The 20463-nt window shown below is 38.5% G+C and overlaps 2 protein-coding genes across 4 annotated transcripts in view; one reads left to right on the top strand and one right to left on the bottom strand.

Moving 5' to 3' along the window:
* Positions 1-20463, top strand: part of RALGPS2 (Ral GEF with PH domain and SH3 binding motif 2) — a 114666-nt gene that overhangs the window by 56402 nt on the left and 37801 nt on the right. The gene's annotated exons all lie outside the window — the stretch shown is intronic.
* ANGPTL1 (angiopoietin like 1) lies at positions 133-19608 on the bottom strand. The gene is made up of 5 exons (XM_058029773.1): positions 19271-19608; positions 11928-12783; positions 5790-5983; positions 4029-4299; positions 133-3060 (listed from the first exon to the last, which is right to left on the bottom strand). Exons 2-5 carry the CDS (start codon positions 12751-12753, stop codon positions 2873-2875), a joined length of 1479 nt encoding a protein of 492 aa, XP_057885756.1. The 5' UTR covers positions 12754-12783; positions 19271-19608; the 3' UTR covers positions 133-2872.

Below are 20463 nucleotides of genomic sequence, written 5' to 3'. Positions count from 1 at the left end.
ATTTCACCTTAGAGTAAAACCCTCTTCTCCAAGGGAGTCTCATTCCAGAGTTCTGATCCATTTGAGATTGCACAATGAAACAACTGAGCCATATCTTGAGAAGTAAGATTTTTATTTAACTAAGCAGTACTACCTTTGAGATATTTTTCTTATAGCTGTCTTTGAGAAGTGATATCCAGAAAGAGAAAAGCTGAAAACAGGTTCTTAAGTATTCATCTGAGGAATATTCATCTGCTTCAGTGATAGTGTTTGCAATAGGTTTTGGAAATAGATGTGATAACCATGTTTCAGGTTTTGTGTGAGTTGAACTTTCTTGAGGTCTGCCTGGTTAAATTTGAACTGATGGAAGTGGAATGGTGAAGGCTTTATCCTTCCCAGACAGGCTGCTTCTGAGTGCCCAGGGCAAGAAGGCTGAGGGGTGCTACAGGCTCTTCTGAAAATCTTTCAAATGAAAAGGTGTGAGAGAAAACATTGAACTTTTAAAGTCATTCACCCTGCTAGAAAACTCACCCCAAAAGCTGCAAACTGATAGAGTTACAAGCACTTGAAAGTGAATTATTGTACGAAGCATGAACCAACCTGAAGAAGACATGCTATGCTTTCCTTCCTCATAATCTTAAATTGGCAGCTTAATTAACTCTTTCCTTTCAGAGCACAGCATGTGTACAGTCTGAGGTTTCTCGGTGGATTTTGTAATGATGTTTAATTAATGTCATCCTTTAAATTGGGGAAGGCTCACTTTTTAGATGTCTAATATATCAGATTTAATTAAAAGGCTGAGTGCAAGCTAATTTTACTTTGGGGTTTCTGCAAAGTACACCTTTCACTGAGTGCACTGAATAAACAAACACTGTTTTTGTAGCAGGCAAGAGATTCATGGGGTAAAATACACTCTCTGCCAAGGAGAGGAAATCTGCCTGTTGAATGAACTAAAAGCTGTCAGAAGTGATCATTAAGGAATGTTTTGGAGGGCATTTTCTTTTTTTTAAGTTTACCTGAACTGCTCTTCTATCCAGCTACCATGGAGAAAAAAGGCTATAGAGAGTCAGAATTTTAAGCATTTGCAATTAAAAAATGTTTTGCAAGACACTCAATCAATGAGATCTGTATGATATTTGTAACAAACAAATATTCCTTGTATGAAGAACAATTTCAGAATTGTAATCATAAACATTTGTGTCAGTTAAAATTCTTGGAATTTAGGGGTGGAATATACTGGGACTGGTTCCCCACCGCTGCCAACCCCAATTAAATATTGGTGGAACTGGTTGGCTTTGATCTCTGACCAAAGATTTAACTACAAGCCTTGCAGCCATACATAATCAATGAAGCTTTATCTCTGCTCCAGAGGGTGTGTTCTGAAAGCAAAATGCTGGGTTTTGTCCTCTGAATTACATCTGAGGCTTTGCATGGTAATTGATATTGACTAATTTAACATAATAATACTGGATTATGGTTTCTTATTTAAATAGGGACAAAGTTCCTTACAATCCTGAAGGCACCTATGGGTTGCTAAACAAATACATTGATTACAGTTCAGAACAGCATATTCAGTTTTACATAATATAAAATTAAATTAAGCAACCTGTGTGGCTATAAGTACAGTTATAAAATAATTTTATATAACAGGAAGAAAGATTCTGGTACCTAAAGCGAATGTTTGGTTGTATCTGATTTTGGAAATATCTTGTTTTGAGTCAGTTTGTGGTATAGTTTTTGTTAAATGTTGGGAAAGTATTTTCTATTTAATTTCTTAAATTACATATTAATTCCAGTGAAAATCTGATATCTAGAAGCTAAAATTTAGTTTAACAGTATCAAAAGTTGTATAGGGGTAAGGGAAGGGAAATGTGTGTGTCATAAGAGCAGCCCAAGTGTGGGATCTCAGGGAGAACACACTCAGAGCTGATTTCTAAGCTTTGTTTTACTGTGGGAGCAGAAAGCTGTGTTGGAGGAAAACTTCTGATATTCAGAGACTTATCTGGATGACTGTGTGTGAATGCTTGGTGAGCCCTCATCACTCTTAAGTGGAGCTGGGAAGTGTCAAGTTATGATTTTAATACCAGGACTTTCAGTTTTGCCATTAAAGTTCAAAGTTTAATTAGAAAGCTTGAAGGTGACAAAAGTACCAAGTAATTTGGTTGTCTCAGGTTTATCAATAATTTTATACAATTGATTTTCGTACACAAGGAACATTTTGCCTAATTTTTTTACAGAAGGTAGAACTTGCAGATCTTAGCAGTGTAGAGAATTCCCTAAGAAGTTTGTATTTTGTGTTAAATTTGCCTCTTCTTTTTGGAATAATTGTTTGTTGCAAAAATCTTTCTCGGCTGGCAAAGCTAAAATTTTTTATGTAGGTTCTTGGAGTAAATATCAAACTGTAATGTGAAGTCATATTTTCCATTGAAAGTAATACCAACATTTTTAAATAAATTGTTAAATAACTAATCAATTTTCACATTAAAGCAAGACAATGTCATTTCACATATTTACATTGAAGGGTTGAGCTAACCTGAAAAAGCATAAGCTTTTTGAACTGGAAAAGCTTATATTTTGTCAATGACCTGGAATTTTTTACCAGTTTTGACTGTTTACATCAAGCATGTTGATCTTCAAAAAAAAGATAAATATGCTTTGCAAGCACAAACATCTGCTTTTGTGAATGCGTGTTTAAAAAAAACACTGTCACAGTAGAGAAGGATCCTAATAAAGGAGAGGGGAACATAACAGGGGAAAGAAGACAGGAAAACTGTAGACCTGCTTTTTGCAGGGGCAGATTGTGCAAAATAATGATTAAAAAGTAACATTTTATTTTTTTTCTGGAGCTCAAACACCGAGAATTTTATATGGGAGCGCTGTGGGATTTTCCTCCTCAGTCTATAGGTCTGATCATCATCTGAACTGCTTTCAAGGAGTAGGAGCCTCCCCGGTACTCAGCCCAAAAGATTCCATCCTGGTACTTGCTTCTGTAGTGGCCCCCTCGGTACCAGACCCCGTTGAGGTTGGAGTGGGCGCAGGCGTTGTACCACCAGCCGCCCTTGTGGAAGTGGGCACAGTTTCCTGTGGAACAGAAGGACATGGGTGAGCTTCAGCTTTAAGCAGCACAAAGGGAGATTTGCTAAATGTTTTCATATTGTGGCTTATTCGCAGAGGCAGCTTGGAAGTGCTTCATAGCCTGTTGTGGTCGCAGCTTGCTGTTCTTGCTAAACTGTAAATTCTGGTGTAACAGCAGCCATTGCTGGAGGGGGGGGTTATTGACATGGTCTTTAATGTGACAGCTGAAAATGAAGGAGAGACTCCTCTCAGCCTGCCAGCAGTGCTTGTCCATGAGCTAACACCCAAGGAACTCAGGTTATGTGCTGTTTAGAAGTACTCCAGCGGAAGCAACGTGAGTTGATACAGCCCCGAGCAGCACACAGGGCCAGGGTTCCACAAAGAGCTGCTTGTAACTTGTGTTTTTACTGTTACAGGCTTGTCTAAGAGTTTGCCGGATTTGTCCAGCTTTATGGTTATTGACAGCTGAGGAAAGGCAGTTGAAGTATTGCACTCCCCAAGCTTCCTGTTACTGCAAGGGAAAAACTGGTGGAAATGAGAGAAAGGGAGCTTTAAGGAGTGCAAAAACCAAATGATGGGCCCCTTTCTAAAGTATTAACTTCTGCACACTTGCAGTTCCTTTCATGCTCTTCAGAGGCTTTAGTTCCTGGTGATTCTGTGGCAGCAGCACTACTCAGACATCACCTGGACAGATACTCTGATTGCAGTCACGTGCAAGTGATGAGCTAAACAGAAAATTGCTGCAGAGTGTTGTCAGTGAGGGTGATAGATTTTGAATTTCTGACAGGTATAGGGGCTCGAAGGGGGCCTTCCCAATGTGGTTTTTATCATCATTGATTCGAAGCATCTCCCAATAGGGTTATTTTACCAGAATTTACACACTGTTTTTGTCCTGTGCTGTATTTTTTGAGGCGTGAGGTGTCACTGGTGGAACACACTTAACTCACTTTTCTCAGCCACACCGCTTTGCTTACCTGAATACATGTCCCTGTCCCTGTCCAGGGTTGTGAATTGCTTCCCATTGTGCCATATCATGGAGTCCCCAGCGTTGCCCTGGTAGGTGCCCAGGCGCAGGCGGTAGAATTCGCTCTCGGGCTCCAGGCGGAAGCTGCTGTACTCTGCGTACACCTTCTTGTTGCTCCAGTCCTCCAGCTCAATCAAGAGTCTGTAATTATCCTGATTGGTGAGCATGTAGATGTTTTCCAGGCCCAGCCAATACTCTCCATCAATGTTCCCAAATCCTTTCTGTGCAAAAGAAGATCAGAAGGTGCTGTTAGCTTAGTTATCCGTGCTTGTTAAAACACTCATCAGCAGAAGTGTGATAAACCAGGGGAACTTGGGTACTGAGAGCCTCTGAACTTCTGAAAGACTTCAACCCATGCATTCAAGTGCTTTATTTTGCTGCACTGGGACTGCTAAGCTGCACGAGATGCTGCCAGCACCATTAATGGTGGCAAAACATCTCTGTTCTTGCTGTCCTCCTCTTGTTAAGGTAAAGGGAGGGAGAATAGGGAAACTGAAGCAATATTTCTTGACAAAGCTAAGGGGATTTGTAATAATGGGTGAATAATGGAATTTTAGGTTATAATTCCAGGTTGAAAAAGGTATTTATGATTGCACAGTCTCAGCATTCAAGGCAAATAACTTCTTGTTGCTTCTGTATTGCAACTGGTGTTGTTTCTTACTGTGAATTTAATCACACTATTCCTCTGTGTTCTTTAGAGGATTTATTAGAAATTAATATAAAGACACATTTTCTTTCAAGTCACTACCAGCACAGTAGCTGTGAAGTGATATTTCCTATCTGCTGTCTGCTTTCCCCAAGTAAACCAGTATTGTTAATGTTTGGTGTTGCATTAGGTTCAGATGTTGGTGATTGCTTTATCAGGCACTCCATAACTGCCTTAAAACACTTTAGAACATTTAACAACTCCAAAACCAGCCATGGACTGCTCTGAGAAGTAAAGGCTTTGCATAATAATTTGTTTGTTTGACTGAATATTGAATAATCGTTGTAGTTATTATTGATTTAGGGATTAATATTTGAATCACAAAACTCCAAGAATGCAAGCAAAAATCCTCATGTTAATTTGTATCCTAGATGTAATTATTATTAGTAGTACTATTATTATTATTACCCCAACAAAATGATTTTCAGATTTCCCATTTAGCATGTAAATCCTCCAGAGCAGCATCCTCTTGTCATCCTAGACATTGTGCCTGCTAGTGCACAATATCACAGCAACACACAGCAATGTGTTTCCTTTCACCAGCCTGACATCTTTAAGTTTCTAATCTAAATTAATGGGTGGAAATTACTTCCTTTAATTCATTATTAGAACTATTTTTAAGTTGAGCCCCCAATCCAGCAAATCTCTTAGTGTGAGAATGAATCATTTAAATGAATAACTTCACTGGCTGAGTTTGCTTATTCATAAGGGAGACAAATGAAGCTTTACAAATACTCACTGAAGTTCTCAGTGTGTTAATAAAAATCATGTGTTCAGTTTTAATTTGTAATTAATGACTTCCCAGCCACTGTCTAGAATAACATGTCTCCCAGTTGTGTTATGCATTACAAACCCGGGCTGTCTCAGCCAGGTTGGTTCATGCAAAGTTAACTGTGCATGGAGGGAAGTGGGACATTCTCACTGAAATGTGTTTGCCTCTGAGGGATGATCACTCTTTTCAATTATCTTTCTTTGCCTACTGATGTTCTGCATTCTAGAATTTACCTTGTAACTGTCCCAGTTCCTGAAGAAGTTGACAGATCCATCTGTCCTCTTCTGGATAACTGCCCATCCTCCAGGGTCCAGGCTGTTCTCACACCACACTTGCATTGGCTCGTTGCTGTTTTTGGGTTTGATCATGTAAATCCCACTGTTGGCATGCCCAGCTTCCCTGGCTTGTTGGCAGTCTTTGAATGGACCTTTTGGAAAAGAAATACTGTAAGCCTTCAAGATTGGCTGTGCAGTGCCCATTGTCCAGGAATATTTTGTACTGGAAAGTCAGGAATTCAATTAAGGTATAAACCTACTATGGAGAACAGTGCAAAAAGTTACTGTCTTGTATATATACATAAACATGTCAGTATCCTCTCTCCATGTGTTTTGGAACAAAAATTTCATTTTGCTAAATAATTAATGGACTTTGGTTACCAGCACCTGATTTTTTTGTCTGCTGTGGCAAAGGTTTATACTTATATATATGAGTGTACTTGTATACTTTATACAAAGTATACAAGCAGCTCTTGATACTGAGAAACAATATGAATTTTTTTTTTCATTAATTATTTTCTTGTGCAAAAGGCAGACATCAATTTCCTTCATTTTCTGGCACACCAGTTTGAAACTGGTGGGAGTAAAAAACAAAACAAACCCAGGATACCCAACTAACCCTACCTGTTTCTGAATATATACATAGTTTGAGAGCTGCTATAAGAAATATCTACTGAGAGACTACAGACATAGAATTTAGTCAGAGAGAATTCTTATGCTGCATTATTTTCTGCTGTTATGTACTTAAGCACTTTGAGGATTAGGCTGTTACCTGTGGATAGGACATTTCTTAAGTTTCCTGTGTCATCCTGGTGTCATGTGTGTACATGGGTACTGATGAAGGAAATAAGCAAGCACATAAGGAGAAGGATTTTTGGGCAGCTAAAAGGACTCACATATTTGTTCTCAGGGCTGTGGTTGCACAAAATTCCTGTTGCTGTTGTGAGTGCTGCTTGAAAGCTCTGTTTTAGTCCATGTGAATGGTGGTTTTACAAATAATACTTAGAGAAGACCATCTGGTAATTCTCTGAGAAGGATGCAGCTTACATGTCTCTGAAAATCTTGCCTAGTTTGCCTTTCAGTTTTTGGTAATGTTTTTATTTTCTGCTGTTTAGAAAAAATTTTGTTTGTGTGTCATTACTTCAGTTAGTTTATAGAAACTGATAATTTACTAATGAAAAGCAAAGTATGTTCTGATGACTAGTTAATGGTGGATGCCCTAAATGTATTTGAAAACTCAGCACATCTGCAAATAAACTAGCAACAGCTTTCCTCTCCTTCCAAAGGGTTTGTTTTCTCAAATTTTGAAAATTCAGAGAGAAGCCATCAGTCACAGAAACAGCTCATGTGCAAAACAGCATAGAAAAAATTTGTTGAGGTTATTCTTTAATCAAAAGTAGAGGCTGAGGGAAAGGCACTTCACTACAGATTAAGCTTGTGTGACAAAAGCAAGCTGAAAATGGCATTTTTTAAAAGGTTTTCAGGTAGTAGTTGTCAGTTGGACAAGTATGTAGTTAGCAAGAAATCTGTAAAGCATAATTAGAGTGCATGAAGCTCATGTGTCTAATGAGGAGTACTCAGAGCTTGTGGCTGTGACAGGAGTGTCACAGACACTGAGCCATTGCTGTAAGTGTTGTGCACTGTCAGGATTGGGATGGCTTTGTCATTCTTCCAGGGCAAACAGTGGCACCTCAGGAAAGAAATCCTGTAGCTTTGGTGTACAAGGGCTTTTTTTCCCTCTTGTTCACAATTTAAATTCCCAGAGTTTGTCCAGGGGATTGATAATTTCCTGGACTAAGCAGGGTCTCATTCCCTTTCCTTGATCTGTCTGAAGTAAATTTGGATGCTCTATAACTGAGCAGGGATCTTGTTCCAGGAGTGTTTTTGTAAAGCAATTATTGCTTTAGGAAAAATATAAACAAATAAACCTTCTATTTTGTAGTGTTAATTGAACACTAAGAATGGCTTAGTTAGATCTGCTGTTATTTGGGTGTTATCCCACATGATTGTTGTTGGAGGAGGACTTGAGTATTTGTTTTTTTCCATGAGGGACCCAAGCAGATGTTTGGGGTCATTTTAAGCAGTTTTTAAGGCAGACAGAATTGTACCAGTCTGTTTATGTAATACTTGGATCACTTCTGGAGTTCAGCTGGCTTTAAGTTCACAGGATACAGCTCATGTGCTTTGATGCTCAGCTTTGTCTGCATGTATTAACATAAATTAATGTTGTGGTAGAGGTAAGAGACTTCTGCTCTGAATGTAAGGAAATCCAACATATCCCATAATTTTTGGTGTATAGCCTTGAATCTTTTTACTGAAGTAAATTCTTTGTTAAGTATAATTATTTAATGTTCACATTATAAGAACTGATATTGTTCAGGAAATGCTGAGGTTTGTGAAAGGGAGAGATTCTCCTCAGTGCAGGTGTGGGTGGAGGTGTGATTGATGAAAAAAGCATGAATTTCTGTTTAAAATCTTACAGGTTTTATAGTTTATATAAGGACTAAGTATCTCATGCACATCTAGTCTTTTGTAACAGTCTGTGTATGTATGTCACCGAGGCAGTGATAAGTCAGAAATACTCTGAGAAGATGATCTGCTAAATATTTCACTTCCAAATTCTGGCTTAGATGAATGATTTAGTGCAGATCATATTCTGTGCTAAATTAAATGAAGTAGAGAAGGAAAGAGATTTAATATTTTAAGTTGAAAGCTTGATAACTTGATGACTGGAACCCATTTTGAGATGCCAAATGTTATCTTGAGCTGATGATACAGAACTTGTGCTTGTGTAAGCTTTGTAGAGAGGGTTGTTGGGGGCATTAGTAGAAGAAAAGTCCAAAATAAAATTGGACATATGTTTAAAAAAATAAGGTATGTTGTTAACCAAGAGGTATTAGAAATTATTATATGGGGCAGTGTCTAATTTTCAAGTACTTAACTAACTTGAAACTACTTTTTGCAAAAATAGTGATACTAATTCTGGGGATCACTGGTTTTCATTCCAAATAAGGTAATTGTGACAACTACAATTCACAGGTACATTAACCTTCCTCCATTTTTACAGCAATTTTTGTACAAAATAACCACCATACTCAGAAAACAGAACTTCATCCTTTTGTTCCCCATATATTTTGCATTTTTCTCTCCACTCACAGTAATCAGATGCACATTGACCTTTCTGACCCATCTCCTGCATGCAAGTATTTGTGAGGAGGTGCAGGTATTTATTCTGACATCAGTTCTTTAACAGGCCTGTTTCTAATTGGAACTGTCTGGTTTCCATTGGTCTTTTTTTGACATCTTTATACATTCTAAAAAATCTGCATCTTTTAACCATAAAGATGTTTCTTCTATGATATAGTTTTGATTCTGTGCACCATGAAATCTGTTTAACTTAATTTTAAAAACCAGAGATCCTAACTGGGCATTGTGTTGGAATGTCCCAGTTTTGGTTGTGATGACTGATGCTCTACCAGCTGTAGCAATTCTGTGCCTTCCTTTTCCCAAGCAAGAATTGCAAGAAACACTTGAACTTTTAACTCAAGAATCCAGTGTTAAAGGAAGGTGAATAATGTTACAGTAGCATCCTAAAATTTCTTTGTGTTCTCTTCCAAAAACAGACTCAGACTCTGAACTTCTAGGTGTGGAGGCGTCAGTGAACACCAGGTAGATAATTCAGAGGATAACTCTTAGTGCTGTTGCCTCTTTTTGTACGTGCAGCAGGCGTGAACTGAGAAAAAGATGTGTTGAGAGCAGCACCTGGAAGGGAGGCTTTGCTGGGAAGCAGGAACTCATGGCTTTTTTTAGAGTTGTACTTGTGCTGTCTGACCAGACATCAGCCACTGCTTTGATATGAACTGTTTCCTTTCTGTCATGATGTGCCACTGAAATTCACATGACATCTGGCATTTTGCTTGGGCTCATGCCTGAATTTTCTGCAGACCTTGAATAAAAATAGTTGTTCTTTACATCAGCAGCTGGTTGAGTGTAATGCTGCAGAACAGTCACAAATGAATGTTTGGCTTCATCTTAAGAACCAAGTTCAACCTTCAGCTGTGACTAAAGGCAATTTGAAAGAAACAAAAACAAAACAGCCACCTAAACCCAAAACCCCACACCAAACCCTTTTGCTGTGCTAGCAGAAGCCAAGAGCAAGCACTCAAAGGGAAGTCTGAGAAAAACTTGTTTTTCTGAATCCTTGAATTTTTAAAAATAGTGATTCTGTCAAAATCTCAATAAAGTGAGAAGCGTGATAGGGTTCAGGGCAGCTCAGAAGTAGTTAATTGTTTTGTCACTAATTTTGATTCCTAGTGATAAATGAATTTATCTAATGACCTAAAGAGTATAACATGTGAAGGTGGGATACAGTCTCCTGAATGTATTTTCATAGTATTTATGGGTTTAGTTTAACTCGCCACCCCCCACTGACTGCAGGTTACTGGGAGTGTAGGTACTGATTTTAAATTTTCAAAGCTGAGTGTCTCTTAATTGGATCTAGCCTCAATTCAATTATCCTTTCAAACTTACCACTCTTGAATATTTCAACTAAACATTTAGAGACTCATTGCATGACTGTGTTGGTGGATTTAGATGTTCATTTTAAAGCAGGTCAGAATAGAAGGATCAAAATTCTTCTAATAGAATTTTCTTCAAATGTAAGTATAAAGGACAAAAACTTGAAATTATTTAATTTGTTTATGATTAATTAGTTCCTCTTATTCACTCTTGCCAGCTACTGTAACATGTAGATAGCAGGCATCATCAAAGGAATGGGTAAATATTAGAAAGTTTATGCGAATACTGAATTTTCATATTTTCATAACTCAAATCCAGCTGCAGAGAGAAACCCCAACACATTGTGAATTGAAGGTGAGTATTGTTCAGATTAAATTCCTGAGTATTGGCCATTTCAAGTTAATGTTAGAGAGGTTTAGGCCATTTGGTAAACTAAAGCTTTCCCTGGGAGGTAGAAGGGGGAGAGAAAATCAGGAGCAAGAGTGAGCTATACCAGTATTTTAAATTCTTCCTTCTGTTTTTATGGTTGAGTGTTGGAACCCTGGTTACTGAGGATTTTAGACTTTCTGTGCTGAAGGGTACTGACCCCCAAGAGAACACTGCATTTGACCTGAGGCCTGTTGGAGAAGGCTTCCAAAAAGGAATGATAGAACTGGGATTGTGGGTGTGGAGTTTGAATAGAAGTAATATCACACGGTGGAAAACCTAGAGTTTAAGGTTTTAGAATATAGTAACAAATATAAAGCAAGATGGAGGTTTCAGGGCAGAGGCTGATCCTTCCTCTTCACCTTCTTCTCCATGGGTTTGAGTGGTTTTGTGTAATTGGATAAAAAAGTCCACATTGCAGGCCCCAAGTGGTTGATTATTGGGTCAAAAGTAAAAATAATTTAAGTGTCATTTCTTGATTGGACAGTTTATCCTTAAAAAGCCTTGGAGAGAGAGAGAGAGATGACTATTTTTCACTTGTTAGAGTGAAGTTCTGTAGAACTCACACTTCATAATAGAATATAGATAAGAACTTGTAGTAAAAGCATGGCAACCCTGACAATGGGGGAGATGATGATATTATCAGAAGGCTAATTAATTATTATTACTGTATTGTTCTATACTATATTACACTGAATCTGCCAAGCACTCAATTCTAACTGCACTAACTGCCCAGAATCTCATGACTGTCAGTCAGCAGTCCTGACACACACACATGGATTCAATTGGTCAATTAATCAAAACACTGTCATCAGAATCCAATTACCAATTCCCTTCAGGTAAACAGTCTTCCACAGTGCATTCCACTTGTGAATAAGAGGAGCAGCAATTGAGATAAGAATTTTTTTTCTCTCTCTGCGGTTCAGAGAATGTGAATCCCAGAAAATATTGTTGGAAAATTGTGCCTTGCTTTTCTCTGTGAGGAGAAATGCAGCTATAAGAACTAATAAACATCTGAGTCCAAACAAGAAATACCATCTTGTGCTTTTAATCCGTACCCCAGCAAAAAAGAAGCAAAGATTCAGCAGCTGGGACAGTTTCTCTCAGGAGCGGGGAGATCTCAGGTTGGATAAATAGTGACAGGTAACTCACCCTCGTTGATCAGAGCCAGGGGGGGCACTCTGAAGGGGCTCTTTGTGGGAGCGGTGGCGGGGTCGGGCGGTGGCCGTACGTCTCTGTCCCGGGGGTAGCCCGGGTCTCTCTGGATCTCGTTGCCCCCCAGCAGGACAGGAGTGTAGGGCTGGCTGTTGGGGATGTGCTGGGGCACCACCTGCACCAGGGGCGGGGACCCGTGGGGGTCCTGGCGCGAGAAGATCCTCAGGCACTGCTCCTCCAGCAGCGAGATTGTCACAGACTGGTTGTTTACCAGGTCCGTTAGCGCCGCGTATTTTACTTCCAGCTCCTTGTATTTTGTTGCCATCTTCAGCATTTCTGTGGTAACATTAAGGACTTTGTTTTCCAGCTGGGAAAGCTCGAGCGAGTTGTCGCGCTTGCGAATTATCTCGTGCAGGAGCTGCATGTACAGTTGGGTCACACGAGAGTTCATGTTCCGACTTTCTTTCCTCAGTAATTTCACTTCGTTCACGATGTTCCCGTCCACATCCACCACCAGCTGCAAAATGTCGATCTCCCTCTTCTGCTTGGACAGCACATCCTTCAGGTTCTCAATGTCCATCCTGGTGACTTCATCTTTCCTGTTCCCAGTGCCCGGGTCATTCGTGTTCACGCAGATTGGCCCCGTGATTTTTTGTTCTGGGACCAGGAAGGTGTAACCACATTTCTTGCCTTCCTCTGGCCTGTCTGCTGAGCGAGGCTGCCTCTGCTGGGGCGTCTTGCTCGGCGTGGATTGCTCCGCACAGCGCCCGATAGACAGCAGCAGGAACAGCAGGACACCCAGAGTCCACTTCAGTATCTTCATTGTAAAGCAGGTGTGACCACTGCCAGGAGCCTGTTGAACAGATAAAGTCATTAAACCAGAGGTGTTACTAAAGCTCCTGGACTTTCAAACTGCCTAAACTGATGGGTTTGCCTTGCTTGCATGTATGTAGCCATGCCTTTGGCATCTCTTCCTTGGAGTTAGATTCCATTAATTGGCTGGCTGTTTTGAGCAGGAAACACCATAACTTAGATACAGGATTTAGTAAAGGAGTTGTTGCGATGGGTAACTTTTCAGAAACATTGTTGTGCTTAGATCTTGTGTTACATTCCGTTATCAGATCGCTCAGATTTGTGCTCACTGCAATTACCTGCACAAGGTTATGGAGCATGGAGTGCTTGCAAAATACCTTCCTGGAAGGGAAGGAGGGAGATGAAATTATTTATATAAATGTTGGGATTTGGATTATATAAGCTTTTCTGCTCCTCCTTTAGCTTTATATATAGATAGATATGTATAATTTATTAAATACTATATACATACTCATTCACATATACACCCATTTTTCAAGTTTATATATACAGAGATTTAGTAGGCTTGGAAAAGGCATCTTTAAGACTATTTTTGGACATGAGTGTTAGGGAGGAGATTAGATATTGTTGCAAACATCAAAAATTACTTAAGTGACTTTGAATTTGTAAGGAAAGCTTAGAGCACTGTTTGCTCTTCACATGTGTCCCTGTTCAGTTGCCTTGAGATGAACATTTAGAATTGTTGTCGCACTATTTTTGTATCTTTGAGAACATCTTTATCCAATAATGCTGAAGTATCAGATGTTGTCGTTATAAAAACCATACTGAAGTGTTTCATTCCTCTTTTAAAGAAAACTAGGAGTTTCTTTTAACTCTGAAGAGTTAAAGTGCAGTGAGAAAAATCTGGGAATGTTTTCTGAGACCTGTTTTTTAGCTTAAAATATTTGAGATTATAAACAAAGATAGCACTTAAATAAAGAAAAGAACCTTCATTTTTTATGATTTGTTTGCTTTGTGAAGCAGATCACTCTTCTTATCTCAGCTGTTGATCTGGCTTTCCTTTCCAGCCTCCTTTTGCCAGCCTTTGGATAGCCTTTCTACAGTGGCCTTTAAGTAATTACAAAGAGTAATACAGTAAGAGCAGACAAAGTTAATCATCCTTCTGTTCCTGCTGGGTCCAAGTTGAAGTGCATTTGGCATTCCTGGCACAGTGATCCCAAAGGAGAGCAGAGCTCTGCTGCTTCCTTTACGTTCACATTACAAATGAGAAGGTGACTTTTGGGTTGGGTCCCTTTTCCCAGTTCTGTTACTGGCTTTAATATTCTTGTAATAAATGGTGTCTGCTCAGCCTCAGGAAACCTGTCAAGCCTTTATTTTTTGGCTTACCTAAGAGCAGTGGTTACAAGCTTTAAACCATGATGTACATGCAATCAGGAGTTAGAGCTAGAAATTCTGCTTAAATCTTTGGTAACTTTTTGTTTGTCTGGTCGTCGTATTGCAAGTCCTGCTTCTGTAAAGGGAAGAAAATACATTTAACATGTACTAAAAATCCTTTCTTACCCTGCATAAATGGAGGGAGCACCATAAGTTTGAGGAGTTTATTTTAAAGTACTTAATTTGCAGTAATAGGTATTTTTGTGTCTGCTATCAAAACCAAAACTTAATAATTTTGTTAATATTTCTCTGCTGAAACTGTAACTTCTGTTTAAAGAAAAAAAAGTTAGGAAAAAATATCACTTTTCTCCAGAGCTGGTTGTGTGTTTTTCTTCGGTAATTTCAGGCATTTAAAATATTAATCACTTGGACAGTGCTCAGATTTGGTAGTTCATTAGGTTAAATGCTCACATGCATCATGGGAAGCATATGGGAAACTGGTCTGTGTGTGGTTTCTAATTTGGCAAAGATGAGCTGAATTAACTATCTGAAGTTTAAAACCTCTGTGCATCTCCTAACTCATTTTTGATACTTTTGCATTTAGTATTTGCAGATTGAGGGAAAGAGACTTTGTGGCATATGCTTGAGGATGAAGCCATAGTACAAGTCCAGTATTTTGCTATTTTCATTTCACAGGGTGTAATAGGTACTTCATAATCCAAGAAAATTAATAACATTTTAGTTCTTGGGAATTTTTAAGACCCTACAGTTACTAAAATAATGAATGGCTGGGGATTTTTCCCCACAGCCATTCATTATTTTCCCCCTGAAATACACAGAACTTAAATTAATCTTTCAAAACAAATCACTTTGCTACAGAGTCCACATTCTAACCATGTATTCTGCTGCAGTCTGCTTTCTGCATTTCTTTTAATATTAAATGTGTTCATTTTGAACTTTTACCCTTATGTATTAAAGTTTCAAACCCTGTGTCTATACATATGCTGTCAGACCATTAAATGAATTAAAGGGTCTAATACAGCATAGCCAAATCCAGCAGCTGCATAAGATTATGCCCTAGAATTTGAAATTCAGAAATATCTTGTAGTAAACTGAGACATTCAGATAAGCAGGGATGAATTCCTTCTGAGAATCTACCTGGTAGGAATGTATATACTTCCATGGAAATGCTGATGTTGAAAAAATGAAGTGTTTTAAAATATTGCTTGTCAAGTTTGAGCAGCTTAATGCCTAACTTGTTATACAATAATAGGTTCTGAGTAAGATATTTACCTGGAGTTTTAATCAGCTTAGAAGGAAATGAAAATACTGTTTCAGAAATTTCCTGATGTTCTGGGCAAGCAGCTTAAAAAAATAGGAGCTGTTTATCCAAAGTATCCCAGAATGATAGCCTAATATGTAAGACCTAAATGACAAATTAAAATTAGAGTTGGGAAATAGTTTTAGGGCTTTTAGATCAGATGCATTTTGTGCTGGATTCCCAGGTTTAGGTGTTTAGGTAGTGGCAGAATGTTAGGGGACAGCTGAGGGATCAGCTCAGGCAGAACCAGTCTCCAACCCTCCCTGAAGGTTTGGAGTCACCTCTGCTGAGTGGAGCTGCTGGTGCAGACCTTGGAAATGCAGCAAATATCTTGTAATTACAGATACCATTGCTCTGAAATACATTATCTAACTCTTTATTAAATGTCATGGTTTTTAGATTAGAACAAACTCTCACTTCAGCTGGTTCTGTCATGTTTCTGTGCCACCCAGTTTTGGGCCTCAGATTTCTGTAGAAGTTCCATTATGTATGTTCTGGCCTGCTGATGTTTTATAGCTTCTGCAGAAGAAAATATGCAGTTATTCACAGCAACACAAGCTTCTTCATCAGCTTGTCAGAAACACTCAGAGCTGTAGACAGGGCTTCAATACTATTTTATGTTTAATGACATTTCTTCTGATTTCTTTCTTTTTCCAGAGTGATCCCTGTGCAAAAAACCCCCAACTCGCTTTCAAAATTAGTTTTTGATTTATTACTTTAAAAAGTGTTTAAAGGTCCAAAATTCCAATTTAAAAGAGCAAAACAAACCAGTAGCTTCTATTTTTAACTGCTGTAACACAGACTACTGTTACCCCCCTAGAAATATTCTAATCACAAGTACACAGTTGCATGGATCAGGATGTGGGGAAGCTGGTATATATTTGGCATTTTTTAGCTTTCTGCACAACAAACTATTTGTTCTTTGTTGTACTGCTGTGAGTCATGTTCAGCAGGATGTAAAATTTGGAAACCCACAACACAAATTGGAATCTATTCTTCCAGAGCTGACAAAGGCTTGTTCTCCCTGGGCAGTGTAGGGTGATATGGGTGAATATAACAAAGTTGCAGATAAATGGGAATATAGGATTCCTTTTGTATATAAATGGGAATATAGGATTCCTTTTGTGTAGAAAATGCAGTATCAGTACTTATCTTTATTCCAAATATTTATTAAGAGAATTTGGTCAAGGGATAAATGCCAGCAGTGCCCTCTTACGTGTAGCAGGAAGAGAAACAGACTGGGTTCTTTAAGAAAGTAAATTACAATGCTGAGACTAAAGATGCTCTGCCCATGAAACCAGCTAATCAGGGAGCTCAGTTATTGATGTTACACAGACTTTATTTTCTGCTGAGCTTTGCCTTAGCAGCTGAAATCAATAAACCCAGCTGTGTTCCCCTATGTCTGCACAGGCTAAGTGAGGATTTTTGTAGATTTTTTTTAGCTTAAAACTGGGTGCATGACATTAGAAGTAATGCTAAGGTGGGAAAACCCTTCTTCTTATAGGAGAAATGTTCCCATGGATTTCAGTATATCTCTGGATTTAAGTAAGTTACTTCTCCCTATATAAACAAGTGCTTTTCCCTCTGCCTCTGCTGAAATAACAGGATTACTTTCAATTGTATTGACTGGGATCCAGAAATAATATGTTCTTGGGTTTTGTTCATCAGATATGTGATGTATTGAGTCACAGAATTCTGCTTCAGAGATTGCCATATCAATCTGATTCCTTTTAGGAAAGGCAATCTAAAAATCTTCAGGGGATTTTGAGGTTGTCATTGAAAACGTGCCTCTTTAACAAATGATCACTTCTTAGAAATTCTCTGCAGAAGAGATTTGTTAATCTTGTCATAGTAGATATTCTGAAAGCACAGAACAATTTCATGGCCTTTCCAGATTTTTTGGTGAAGTTTTTTCAGCATGAGGGTTCCTTTGCATTTGTTGGCAGCCACTGTGTGTGTTTGCATTGTTTGAACAGGCAGGTACAATGCAGTGGTGCAGTTTGTTGGAAATGTGTGATTTTGAGGCTCTAGAGTTCTGCTTAGAACAGATACTGAAGATATTAAGCATCCAGTTATGCTTGCTGTAGGAAATTGTACTTCATTCATTGGTGTATAAATTTTAAGGACCAAACCAATAAGGGCACATTACACAAAACAAAGCCCAATAAAACAATAACTAAAACTCAGCAGAGCCATGTAGTAACTGCTAAAGTTTAAATGTTCAGAATTTCCATTCTTTTTAGTAAGTTCCTTTAAAACTTCAAATAGCATATTTTTTTCACTGTACTTCAGATCATTGTTTTGGCAGCAGCATAATATTAGTATTGCATTATTTTTTTTAAAACAAACATTGCAAAATTTGAACTCTAAAGTTGGAAGGCAGCAAAGGAGAGAGAGTTAAAACCTTGTATACAGCCAGTTTATTGCTTTAAAATTATTGACTCAGCTGTTTTCGTTTGTGGAAGGTTTAGGAATTGTTCTAAGCAGTGTAAAAAGCCCTTGGCTGATGATGAATGAATGGAGCCTGGTGTCCAAAGCACATTATGTGCTTCAAAGGGGGGTTGTGTTGTTGTTTAGATTATTTTCTCCTCCTTATGTAAATCAGCACAAAAGAATAGTAAGGAAAAGGGCTCAAGAACTTGGAAAGGATCCATCTTTCTTGTTTATCAAGGCTGCTTCAGACTTTTTTCCTCTGGTAGCTACTAAATCTTAATTAAGTTTGTCTTCTGTAACACTTGGTCTCTCCTTTTAGCATCAGCCCCTTCATTCTCTCTTACCGTGTCAGGCAGCTCTGAGTTTGTAAATGCAAATACATCACTGAAGTTCATTTGCATTGTTCTGGATTATTTACTGTATTTTATTTTTCAAGTCAGCATGAAGAAAGTTTTCTACGCTTTTCCTGTGTATAAGCAAGTATTTTTTGGTTTTCATCTGTATTTTTGTCTTCTGTTTGTAAGCAACTTTCTTGTTTTAATCATCGATTAGCAGCAGCATTCTTCTCCCTTTCTTCCACTAGTGAACTGTAACAAATCCCTCAATTTTCCACTTAATGTATTGTTACTTTGTACACTGCATTTCATGTTTATGAAATTGATTTTTATTTAGAAACAAACTGCAGTTCAATCGAGGTACAAATACAAAGGTATTGGTGCCTGTTGCAGCAATGCCTTTGGATTTTCAGCTGCACAATTGATTGTGCTACAACCTCGATTATGTTCAGAATCACTGTATGACTCTGGTTTCTTGGTTGGCTCTAGGACTCAGGCAACTTCAGCTCCTCAGTAGTGCCATAAATAAAAACATACTTGAAACGATATACAATGATTGCTACTTACAGATGTGCATTGATTTGCTTGGGACTTTTCACAGTGGTTTTATTGAGGTATCCATTTTCTAGTTCTAGTAATGCTGGGTCTATGCTCTGGTGTTGGGTGAAATCCAGCTGCCCTGAAATCGATAGGATTTTTGGCTTTTGCCTTTTGGTAGGATCAGAATTTCACATGAGTATGTTCACAGTAACCAAATTACATGCTTAGCAAAGAATCTGGTAGTGCTAATTTTCTGTAACTGTAGATAACAATGCAGCTAAACAACTGAAACTTGTTCATCCCTACAACTGGAACAAGTTAGTCTGTGCTCTTATGCAGTGCCTTTTTTAATTCTTTCCAAAGTCTACCAAATGCCACAAAAATGAGTCTTAATGTTAGTTGTCAAACGTTTCTCAGGCTGAGAGGGATTTGTTTCTTCACAATTGTATGTTGAGGGAGATGCATGTAGCATTCAGAAATAGATCAAAATTAAATTTGTAAGTAAGAATAACTTTAAAACTTACCAAGAAATAAAGTCTTCCAGCTGGTTTGCTTCTGTGGCAGATGGAAAATCCAGAGGCCAAATTGCTTTTGCTTCCTATATTACCCGATGGTGTGGAGTGTTAATCTGCAGCTGGAGCTGAAAACTGCTTTTGTCTTTCTCTGTTAGATCCAAGCTGTATTGAGGAATTGGGTTTCTCCATACGATAACCAAGCTAACTAATCAGTTTAAAAAAAAGAAAAAAAGTAATGCTCCAATATGCGTTATTCCAGGAGAGAGAGAGAGATGTTTTTTGAAACTGCAGTGTTTAATTCTCACATGCAGAAGTGCTCTAACCAGCCACAGCTGACCCAGATTCCATATACATCACTTTTGGACAGTGTTTTTTTAAACAAACACACGCTCGGCTCAGCCGTTCAGCCCACCTATGATGTCACCGCGAGCACTCGGAGAGCAGAAGAAACTCCTCCTTCGGATTTCCTATCCATACCCTCCAGAAAAGGAGGGGGTAGGGAGGCTGAGAAGTTAGGAACAAGGAAAGATTGTTTGCCAGTAGAAGGGAGGTACCATATGGCAACGGACTGTGCAAGAGTTCAGCAGGCAATTACAAATCAAACATTTTTACTATGCTGCCTAAAGATGCCTTTCAAGTTATTACAGTACTGGGCTTCATTTAGAAGAAAGATTCTTTCAGGCTGATAAAACTCGATTTGTGTTGCTGGGAATAAAAGGGGCAGCCTGGCTGGATACAACAGGAAAAATGAAGCATTTGTAGTCTAGAAGAATGTTCAACAGAATGTCGCATTCAATTCTTGACGTTCACTTAATAAGAAACAGTTCCAGTTGTTAAAGGCATGAATTCTCCAATACATGTGGAAAACGTTAAAACTCTGTGTGTGATGGTTTTGGGTAGGTATCAGAATATTTGATAACATCTGACTGGTGTTAGAAGTAGCAAAAGCCACAGAGATTACGCTCTACAAGAAGTACAGGATCTGGGATTGGTCCTGTCCATGCTCAGCCAGCACGTGAGTGCATTCAATTTACTGCCATTGATCTTTCTGGTTTCTTCACAATGGCAATGCCAATTACATTTGAAAGAGAATTACCCTTGTATGCTTTCAAAATTATTTTAGATTTCATAGGAATGCATCCAATAGGTTTAGAGAACTGCTCTTTACAGAAGACTTAGAAGGCTAAAAGAAAAGATCAGTA

The sequence above is a fragment of the Melospiza georgiana genome, chromosome 9 (assembly GCF_028018845.1).
Source record: "Melospiza georgiana isolate bMelGeo1 chromosome 9, bMelGeo1.pri, whole genome shotgun sequence".
NCBI lineage: Eukaryota > Metazoa > Chordata > Aves > Passeriformes > Passerellidae > Melospiza > Melospiza georgiana.
The sequence above is the reverse complement of the archived record's forward strand: the minus strand, read 5'-3'. Positions and strand labels throughout refer to the sequence as shown.

What these genes read in the sequence shown, in the direction of transcription:
- ANGPTL1 (XM_058029773.1), bottom strand. Translation starts at nt 12,753, where the DNA reads ATGAAGATACTGAAGTGGACTCTGGGTGTCCTGCTGTTCCTGCTGCTG. An exon ending in CCTGGCTCTGATCAACGAGG is followed by an intron (nt 5,984 to 11,927) that starts GTGAGTTACCTG and finishes CTTTTCCAAAAG; the next exon opens with GTCCATTCAAAGACTGCCAA. An exon ending in GGAACTGGGACAGTTACAAG is followed by an intron (nt 4,300 to 5,789) that starts GTAAATTCTAGA and finishes TCTTTTGCACAG; the next exon opens with AAAGGATTTGGGAACATTGA.